We start from the raw sequence: 10484 nt of genomic DNA on the forward strand, positions 1-10484 counted from the left end.
AGGGAAACGCGGACTTTGCCGCAGAGCAGTGTGAGAGCACGTGCTGGGCACCGACCTTGTATATAATTGTAGTGCAAAGCCCCGCCAAGTGCACGAGGGAAACCTCTCCGAAAGGCTCGCAGCGCGTGCGTCGTCGAAAAGATTACGTCAACAAAAAATTCCGCCGTGGGCCAACCCATCCGCGAGTTGCACACTCTTGTTTATCTACTCTTGGTACAATGTATGGCCTACTATAGTATGGGAGCATAATTATGTTGATACTTCGAAGTAGTTTGACAGCATGAAACAAGGTGGAGGACACGCAAGACGCACAGGCTAGGGACTGGGGAGCTCACATTGTAAGCTCCCCAGTCCCTAGGCCCTACTACCCTAGCCTGTGTGTCTTGACTGACTGTTGTAGCTGCTATGTACCATGATGTACGTAGGGGTTTCCAGATTATCTTTTTGAATAATGGGGTGTTTTTTGGATCTTTGGATTTTTTCGAATTTTGCTGTTTTTCCGTGATTTTTCGCAAATTCGACAATTTTCCGGAACTTTTTGCCAAATTCTACCTTTTTTTAGACCTCTTTTTGAGGTGTTTAAAATGTTTTGGAAATCTGGGGGACCAAAGGTACCGATCACGTGCCACGATGAGCCTGAAAAAATTTCGACTCGTAGTTCAGTGCACGTGGCCTCTGTCTCTGATCTGAGCGCAGCGCTAGCATGCGCTGTCAATTGTCATGCAAATGTTACGTCATCGTTGCCATGGCAACGGGTAGATAATTTTCGGGTTTTGAGTGATTTTTATAAATATTTTTTAGAATTTTTCGCATAGCACCATTTTTTGGATTTGAATCTTGATGCTCGAGAACAATAATCTTTGCTTGTATCGCAATTTCTTGCGAATAATCTGGAAACCCGTGTAGATCTCTACCGCGCCGGTGCGGTGGCAGTGCAGACTGCATGGATGCAGCTTTGTTGTCTTGCCGCTATATCAGTGCAGTGAACATAGCGTCATGTGCATGCACGTCATGTGAACGAGGCCGGCTATTCATTCCGCTTACGTAATCGATTCCTGTGTAGCTAGATCTACATGTCTACGTAGCTACATGACCCATAATTATACCAAGAGTACATAAACTACTTTTATGTACTCTTGATTATACAGCTAGCTAGCATCCTGCTGCATGCTCGGCTTTTCAAAAATCAAAATAAAAGCGATCAGTTTAGTTTTGAGCAGGTCAGACTTCATTAGCTGAGAAGTCGTGATTGCTTCTCTACTCGACACTCGCATTGATCGTCTGTCCAGTGCTGTCGACCGTATTTTTTTCTGATTGTTTACTTCTATCTCGAAGTATTGTTTTGTGTACAGAATCCCTAAGTAAGTGGGGACTGGAAAAGTACGATATTCTATCATCAGTAGTTGGTTGAAATTGGACCATTGACAAGCAGAAATGGGAGCGGAACACAGCAAGAATCCTGAGGCAGTGGAAGCTATTGCCTTGCTATCCGAGCATGAACGACATGATTTATCTACTGCCTTTCGTCAGCTGGTATCCCCTGATGGCAAGTCGGAACCCGATGCGCATGCCAACTTTGACGTGATCTCTTTTCAAGCCTTCTCAAGGAAGGTGCTGGCTGAAGACATGTCAAAGAGGTTCCACCAGGCAATGAGTGAGAAGTCTGCTCTGGTTGACAGAGACCTTGTAGATCGCGATGCGTTTACCATCAGCGTGGCCAACATCACCAAAGGCAACTTGGAGAAGAAGTGCCACTATTACGTGCGCCTTGCGGCCGACTATCGCAAAGGCGTCTCGCCTACTCCATCAGCACCTCACCTGCACCATCTCGTCTGTGGCCTGATCACTGCGGCACTGAACAGCCGCGCGCTCAACCCCCGTGTGAATGTATGGGGAGGTGCTACGAGTGAAGCCAATGCCAAGCTCGCGCGTACAATGCTGGACGAGATGATCTTTGCAAAGCACCCGAGCGGCGAGCGAAAGTCGGCCGTATCCTTCTACGAAGACCCTATCCCCGATGACGTGGTATTTTCCGAAGCTGACTTGGAGAAGTGGCTGCTGGAGAATGCATTGATGCCGCGCCTGTTTGATCATGTGTTTCGGAGTATGTTCTTTGCTGCCTCGGACCTTGCTGAGACAGTACCTGACGGTGGCCTGGAGTTGCCATTGTTGCCCGTGCTGGATGGATCAGGTGGCGAGGAAAGCTTGCTAGACCCAACGGCCGTTCTATACCTGAACAACTGCTTGCCAATGGACTGCCGTCAGAACTGGCGACAGGTGTTTGACACCAAGCAGCATGGCCAGAGCTTTGCCACCATGCTGCAGAAACTCGAGAAGGTCGGCGGTCCAAGCCTGCTGGTGGTGCGAGACTCGGATGGCTACGTGTTCGGTGGCTTTGCCAGCGTGCCGTGGACGATTTCGTCGCAATACCAGGGTGACAACAGCTGCTTCCTGTTCTCGCTGAGCCGAGGCATGGGCATCTTCAACGCCGGCGAGTACAACGATCACTTCATGTATCTGAACCATGAGATGGAGACCTTACCCAACGGTCTAGCAATGGGTGGACAGCCGGGCTACTATGGCCTGTTCTTGGCTGCCGATTTTGGGAGTGGACACAGCCACGCTGAGCCCACTTGCACCACGTACAACTCCCCGCAGCTGTCCAAGGAGAAGGAGTTTGTGGTGTCGCGCGTGGAGGTATGGGCCGTTGGTCAGGCACAGGAGAGGAAAGGAACGGCACACGGCAGTGTCCTAGACAAGAATCTCGAACTTCAAGCCATGATGGAGATGGTCGGCAAGCCGATGTCGGGTGTTTACGAACCCGTCGAGGACCCCAACGAAGAGCAGTAGGTACACTTGATGTCGTATTCTCATCCCAGCAGCAGCGGCAGTTGTTTGCCACTCGTTGCTTTTACCGCATTTTGATAACAAACACGAACCCCAAGGACCTTGCAGACATAATTTTCTTCCTTTTGCTCTATTTCATGTTTCATGGAGCATTTCTTTTGGTATTTTTGTGAATAGGCTATTGCTGTGGCACACACACACTTTCTTTGTGTATTTTAGCTGTACTTTTGGTAATGTGTCAAACCCTGTATGACTTATGAATCTCTCTTTCATACACATCCTATGTAGCATTGCTAGTCTGTAATTAGCTCTCTTTAGTTGCCATGAGCAAGTTGTAGTAGTCATGGCTGGTTTGTTGTGCAGGTTGCAGCTACCGGTCTCCACCTCATCTACTTCTAGAAGCCTGATAGAGCACAGCCTACTTGTGACTGTCATGTTCTTATTTTTCCCACGTGTACTGAATTCAGCACGAAACTCGAAGGCCAGCACATTGCTCTTGTCAATTGAATATTATGTGTGCATACACTCTTCGAATTAATTGCCACTTTACTCCATACACGGCTTACACTTTCTCTAGCCTTCATACCGAATTTTAGCACTTTACTTGGACCCATGTGCCTCTATATCCATGTCCATTGTGATATTTCTGAAAGTTACCCTAAGTCCTTTATTTTTCTTTCTCACATGTCTACATCTACTTTGTTTCAATGTCCAGCATAAGCGAACGTGTGGATCAAGCATAACTGCTTGGTTGACGCTGCCGCGGGAATGCGTATAATAATAATAATAACATGTCTGCCTCTTCCTTTTTCTGAGTGCACAGTGGGAGCTGCTTCAGTGCTTGCCAACTGGGTTGCATGCAATCTCCACTGATCATTCATGTGATGATGATGATCAAGTCTCTGTGGTCTGAGTGAATAGAAATAGATTAAACATACAGGATCAGTGGAAATTAATATTTCTCCGCCTCCACTCCAAAGCTGCGTGCAACAATGCCACCTTGCAACAGGAGACTAGATTAGGTAGAGGTGCTTCAGTACTGTAACAGGAATGTATGGCCAGCACCAGGGAGTCGTAAAATACCGGTATTTACGACTCCCTGGCCAGCACCATGGGAACAGGAATGTATCTCAATTTGCTAAATCCTATATATACTTGGATTTTGGTCACATTTTTCAACTCAAAATGGGTGTGGCATGAGAATAGCAAAAAGTGTGTCACCAATTCTTCCTTGCTAGGTCTTAGTAGATATCGAGAGTTGAATAAGATAATTTTTTCAAACACTAACATCTCAGGCTCATCTCCTTGCTCAATATTACTAAGGCCTGTGCCCTATTTTTCGAATCCTATATACAGTCGTCCCTCTCTAATCCAGCACTATATAAACCAGCACCCTCGATAAACCAGCACAATTTTCAGGAGCCAAAATGTCCTCTTCATGCACATTGCAGCAGTAAATCAGATTTGTTAATCCAGCACCCTCCCTAATCCAGCAGATCTTCCGTGGCACAAATGGTGCCGGATTATAGAGGGACCACTGTATAGGATTTGAGATTTTATTGGGCCTTGTTTTATCCTTAAACCTGGTAGTTTCATGACGGCATGTGCGATATGTCATCATGAAACCACCCCGTGCCACACCTGCAATGTTCTTCTGCACATTCACTGCTTCAGTCCTTTCCATGACAGCAGCTGAACAATTATGCTCAAAATTCCAATTATTGCTGAAAATGGGTATTCATCAGAAATATTATTGCCCTATGAATCTAAAATGTAAACATTCATGCCTCAAACATATTTACAACTTCCATGAAAACCATTATGCCGTTATTATTGGTCGTGATGACCAATAACAACGGCATAAAAGACACACATTTTCAAATCCTATATATAGGATTTTTGGCCAGCAAATTAAGAGATGGCCAGCACCATGGGAACAGGAATGTATGGCCAGCACCATGGTAACAGGAATGTATGGCCAGCACCATGGTAACATGAATGTATGGCCGGCACCATGGTCACGGGAGAAGATCATGGCAACAACGTGCTGCTAATCATGAGCACTCATAGCTACACGTATTCATACTCGCATTAGTGGGACCGAGGGCAAGTTATGCTACTGGAGCACCGAACGTTCGTGAAACCACAGGCATTTCAGCTGAGACGTGAAGTCGAAACAGTCACAAGTGCACACCACGACGAACCGAACGGTCCAAGATAATGCCACCAAGAGTGACAACCACTTTTATACTTCTGTTCAAGAAAGATCAAGAAAACGCCATGGCAAATGATAGAATGAAACCTAAAAGTTAAACGTCATTGGAAAGTCACACGAATGTGGAAAGTAAAAATAAATATACCGGTGAACGATGTGCTCATGGCCCTTTTGAATCTAGATCCCAGCTAATCTAAGAACTAGTAGTAGTAGTAAGACTGAGACTGCGGTCTAGAGGACAATGAATTTAAAAGCTGCATCGCCCATCCCTATGTCCATGTCCTGCATGAACACTACAAGTCAACACGGAAACACGCCCCACTGCCCGCACACAGCTTCAAACATCTTCACCGGGACTGCTGTGCATCACTGTACTCTGGTGGGAAAATCTTCTCCTTGAGCAAGCCTAGCTGGTCGGACGGCAACATTTTCGTCTCCCACTCAAGTTCTGAAATCTGAAAAGGGAAATCAAGGACATGAAGAAGCCACAGTTAGTCATACTTACAAGGGAATGGTAACGGGAGTTAATACACTCCAGTGGAGGACTTCAGGTCTACAAAATATCTCCTACACACTGAGATTTGCTTTTGCCCTACTACAAGCCTGGTCAAGTGAAAACCATGGCGTACACTGCTGCTTTGTATGATGGGTACTCGTAACATGTCACTTCATGTATACATGCAAGCAATGTGTATAATTATGACTTATGAGACATCGATGCAGTTGTGTGCTACACCCATCAAAATGTACTGTATTTTCTGGAGTATAAGCCGCACTTTAATTAAACACTCGTAACTCACCCAAAAACAGTTGGTGCGGCGTATACTCCGATGGTCAAAGGAACGGTGAAATAGAGCGTAGATGGCTGTATTTTTGTGACGAAAAAATCTGGGTGCGGCGTATACTCCGAAAAATATGGTACATGTACTACAGTGACCAGGAAGTTTACTGTAAATCTGGTAAAAGAAAATATTAAAAAACACTTGTAGACTCGAATGGCATTTCACATGACAGGCAAATATTGTACTCACCCCGGCAACCGACCATCCAGCAGCCGATACCTGCAGAAGATCCATCAGAGTTCGAGCGGCAGGTCGTTCCGTTTCGTACACACACGAAAACTTGGGCATGAAGCGCACGCACAGGCGTCGAACTGGCTCATCATATTCCGTCTGAACAGCCCGAGACTCAGTAGAATGTCTTGAACCTGATTTGCCTGCTTCATCTTTATCCACATCATTAACTCCAATGTCATCACCATCAACGACTTTTTGGTCGTGCCTTGACGATTCTTGGAAGTTGCATCGCTCAACATACTTGTCAAAGCGACAGGACTTTTTCATCAGGCTAAATGGTGGCAGGCCTGTATTCTCCACAGTAAGCTGCCCAAGGGACGGAGGCAAATCAGAAGAGGTAAATGGCACAGGGCGATCCATCTCGTCAAACTGGACAATAAAGTGAGCTAGGTAGCCGCCCTCGGTGACAGCGTTACGCTGTACAAACTCTTCTCCGCCCAGCAGCTCCACTAGGGCGGCGTCCAAACCATTGTTGAAGATAACGTGGTGACTCTCACGCACCAGCTTCCTGGTTCGGTCCGACACAGCACGCTGGCACGCTTGCCAGCATTCATCTTGCAGGCCAGTGAGCTTCAGGTCATGTCTCTCACGCAGGCCATAGCTGTTGAGATCGTTGAGCTTCAATAGGTCGTCTTCGCTTAGCTTCTCATATCCTACACGGAGCCAGATGAGAACAACACAGACACCCACGCTCAGTTAACACTAAGAGTATTGCCTGACCCTGCACCAACCATTCAGCGCCAAAGGCATAGGACAGGGAGTGCATACATGATCATACTCCAGCAATAACAAGGGATCTGAACACATAATACACAAGAACTAACGAGTCATCATAAATCTGTACATAACATACATGTGTGGCACTAACTTTAACATGTACTCAATCTGCAGAGAATACTGTCCCATCCTTTGTAGCTTACAGCAGGCGAGCCCCCACCCGCTCAAATTCAAGAAGCAAACACAACCACGGTGCTTAGAAAGAAATTCGAAAACAGCCAGATCAACAATTTATAAATATTGCGTCTAGAATTGCCTGGAAAAGAAAAGGACCAAAGATAGAAAAAGCAAAATGAACCAACACCCCAGCCACCATACCCACACTGCTGTGGAGACGGTCTGTTTCAATGTCACTTCCACCCGCCCACCCACCCACCCGAAAAGCAACAATAGCAACAGCAACATGTCACTCACCCTTATTCCCAGAGTACATGGCGTGCGCAAGAATCTTTGGCGCGTTGTGGCCGAGTACTGCAAAGCTCCAAGCAACGTCGATAACTTTTGACAGGTTGGCTTCTGGTGACTTGGATGAGCGCGAGGCGCCGCCACTGGGCCCGATCAAAAGGCGTTCCAAGCGATTATGCGCATGCTCCAGTAGCTTGGGTGCATTGACAGTGACGGCGGCATAGCTATGCACTAGCACGGGCAGCATGCGGTCCGGGACAGAACGCACCAGCGTCTCACCCCACTCGGTATCCTGCAAGTCCATGAGCAACGGTCGGCTGCATATGCTGCCACGCGACACCGCGCTGATCAGACGCACGGTGTCCTCGGGTAACCAGTCCTTGCTCAATCGACAGCGCCCGCAGGCAGTCATGTAGAGATTCTTGCTGCAGTCACCCTGCTCTGACCAGGCCTCTATCAACTCAGCCCACTGCATCCAGAACAAAGAAAATACACACGAACAAAAACACGTCCAGGAACGACCACATGAACAAATGCTGGACGTGTACAAGTACATTGTGTACCAGCATAGTGAACCGGAAAGAAACACCCCCCCCCCCCCCTCACACACACACACACGCGCGCCATGTCACTTCACAACCAGTTTCACTACACGGGGCAGGAGCTAGACCAAGACTGTCAAGTGCTGTGGACAGCAAAGCTAAAGCTGTTGAATCGTGTACGGTTAGTTCCATCCACTGGAACGCCCGCACATTTTGCATATAGCGCTGCATGCATCACCTCCATACCGTTTCTTATTTACGTATACGCTGAAGTCGCTTTAATACAAGTAAAATATCGACACGAGGCACAGTAACAGTACTACGTATATGATACATGTACAACCACAACTGGGAAATGCCTACACAGAGCCTGCTTAGCTGGTTTTCGACATGCCTCTGACAAACACCGGTTTAAAAATACATTCCCACGAGGTTCTCTTCGGATGTTCATCGGATTCAGGCTGTTGACTTCATATACCAGTATGCACATGACTGCCCTTTCTACAGTGTGTGCCAACTGGGCAGCTCGAATAGAGTGCTCGATGCACCAGGATGCAGAGCGAATGCAGAAACTTACCGTTCTCGACGAAAGAGCTGCCTGGCGCTCCACCGCAGCCCTCTCGACTGTCTCCATATGTGCCCTCCGGACGCGGTCAACAGAGCCGTTGATGACCATTCGGACTGCATGCGGAAAGTAACCGGTGGGGAAAGAGGCATCCGGCACTCTGCTCAGAAGCTCGTCCAAAACACCAGTGGCTGTCACTTCACCGTCTCTGTAATTAAGCTGAAGCATACTGCCGTGCAGATCATACAGTTCATGCGGCTCGAGTTCTTTCAGATGGGGATGCAATTTGTGATACAGACGTGCCCATGCCATGAGATCGGCACCAAGCAGCTCAAACTTCCTCACAAACACCATGTAGTACTTCAGCGGCCAGTCTCTCTCCATGAAGCCATTGCTGATTGACGGCCCGATGCGACCAAACATCTTCGGCCCGAGTTTGTACGGGACCTTCTTTTCTCTGCACTTGAACTGCAAGAAGCGCGTCTCCCACGTGCCAAAGGCATTGAGCAGTTGTGAGAACTGCGACGAGCTGCCATGCTCGTGTGTGAACTTACCAACCTGCAATGCAAGATGCTCCATCATTTGAACACTGGTACGGCCAGTTTTCACTGCGACCTGATTGTAATCACACACTTCAGCTATGTCAGATAGAGACAGCCCTCCCAGTCGAGACACTAAGTTTGGCATTAATGCTTCATCGATGAATGCCTTAACTTCAGGCACTGCTTGAACTTTCACCGACGAGAAGGATCTGAGAAGACTCAAGTTATCAGCATGGCTGAGCTCAGTCCTTCTCGGCGTAATGTAGCTGCATGCAATCTGGACAAATTCCCTGTTCAGCTGCAGGTGGGTTGCCATGACAGCACAGACCTTCACATAAAGTGGTAGGTCTGCGAGGCCGTCCTCTCCGGCTGCAACGCGGCGCTTTATCGCCATGGCAAGGTCAACATTGCGGATCTTCAGCAGCATGTCGCACAGCTCATGCAAGTCACTCTCACTGAGCTCCTCACAGCGCTCATCCACAGCCCGGATCAGCTCACTGTCCACTGCAGCATTGGAAAACGTTGAGAGCAGCATGTGTACAATGTCCGACATATCATGTTCAGCCAGCGGTAACGACCAAAACACATCATGGAGCTCGGCGATCAGCCCCTTTTCCACTGCAGTTTGAAAAGCAGGACAGTTCCGGAGGAAGGCGGCGACCTTTGATTTATGTTCACCGATGTCCGGCAGAGAGGCTAACAACTTGAGCAACACAGACCAGAGTTCGTGATGATGTAGGTTACGCTTTGCACACTTAGCAGCACACTCAAAAATGTAGTCTGCGCGGTCCGGGCCGTTAAAGTCACAGCACGTCAAGAACAACATGCGGCAATCCAAACGCAATTGCAGGTAGCCCTCCGCCATCAGCACCAAGGCTGCCGGACTGGGTCGACGCTGCAGTCGACTGTTTATGGTACGAACGAGGTCGTTCAAGTTCTGACTGGCCGCCCATGTGCTGCGCTTTTCCGGTGTCAGGTCTGATCGCATGGATTCGATAGCCAAGAGTTGCTGCACGGCCATAACCATGTTGACATCAGTGTATAGGTGACCATTGTTGGCAGCATCTTCAAGCGCTTCGTCCACGGTTCTCCACAGACTAATTCTATCTCCTACCGAGGTTTCTGTGCACAGAAGGCGTCGAGAATGGCAACCATGCCCTCTGTAGAGCGGCTGTACAAACGAGGGTTGAAGTACACAATGGCCAGTACTGGCAGCAGGTCTGAGGAAACGAACAGCTAATAGCAGAGATCTGTGGGCCATCACTTTGAACATTCAACCCAAGACATGAAGTAGCAGACTCTTGATAACTCTTCAAAGTAGCTACATAATAATCACTTCGTCCAGTCCCTTGTATTATTGATCATGAAACTGGAAACTCAGCAGAATAGAATTCAAATAATTCAAAGTCAACATTAGTAATTACCATTGATTACATGTACCAGATATTTACAGTACGAAAATAATTGACAGAATCAGTATCTGATGCGACGCCATTTATTGCAGCTATGGGAACA

General features: G+C 47.7%; 2 protein-coding genes across 2 annotated transcripts; one reads left to right on the forward strand and one right to left on the reverse strand.

The window, feature by feature from the left end:
• Nucleotides 1-1167: 1167 nt before the first annotated feature.
• LOC135804661 (MTOR-associated protein MEAK7-like) lies at nucleotides 1168-3652 on the forward strand. The gene has a single exon (XM_065318583.1). The coding sequence runs from the start codon at nucleotides 1435-1437 to the stop codon at nucleotides 2848-2850; it is 1416 nt and encodes a 471-aa protein (XP_065174655.1). The 5' UTR covers nucleotides 1168-1434; the 3' UTR covers nucleotides 2851-3652.
• Nucleotides 3653-5058: 1406 nt separating this feature from the next.
• Nucleotides 5059-10396, reverse strand: LOC135804662 (uncharacterized). Its single transcript, XM_065318584.1, has 4 exons — nucleotides 8440-10396; nucleotides 7330-7789; nucleotides 6094-6791; nucleotides 5059-5517 (listed from the first exon to the last, which is right to left on the reverse strand). Exons 1-4 carry the CDS (start codon nucleotides 10240-10242, stop codon nucleotides 5410-5412), a joined length of 3069 nt encoding a protein of 1022 aa, XP_065174656.1. The 5' UTR covers nucleotides 10243-10396; the 3' UTR covers nucleotides 5059-5409.
• Between the last annotated feature and the right edge of the window lie 88 nt (nucleotides 10397-10484).

Source organism: Sycon ciliatum, chromosome 1 (genome assembly GCF_964019385.1).
Source record: "Sycon ciliatum chromosome 1, ocSycCili1.1, whole genome shotgun sequence".
NCBI classification, from domain to species: Eukaryota; Metazoa; Porifera; class Calcarea; order Leucosolenida; family Sycettidae; genus Sycon; species Sycon ciliatum.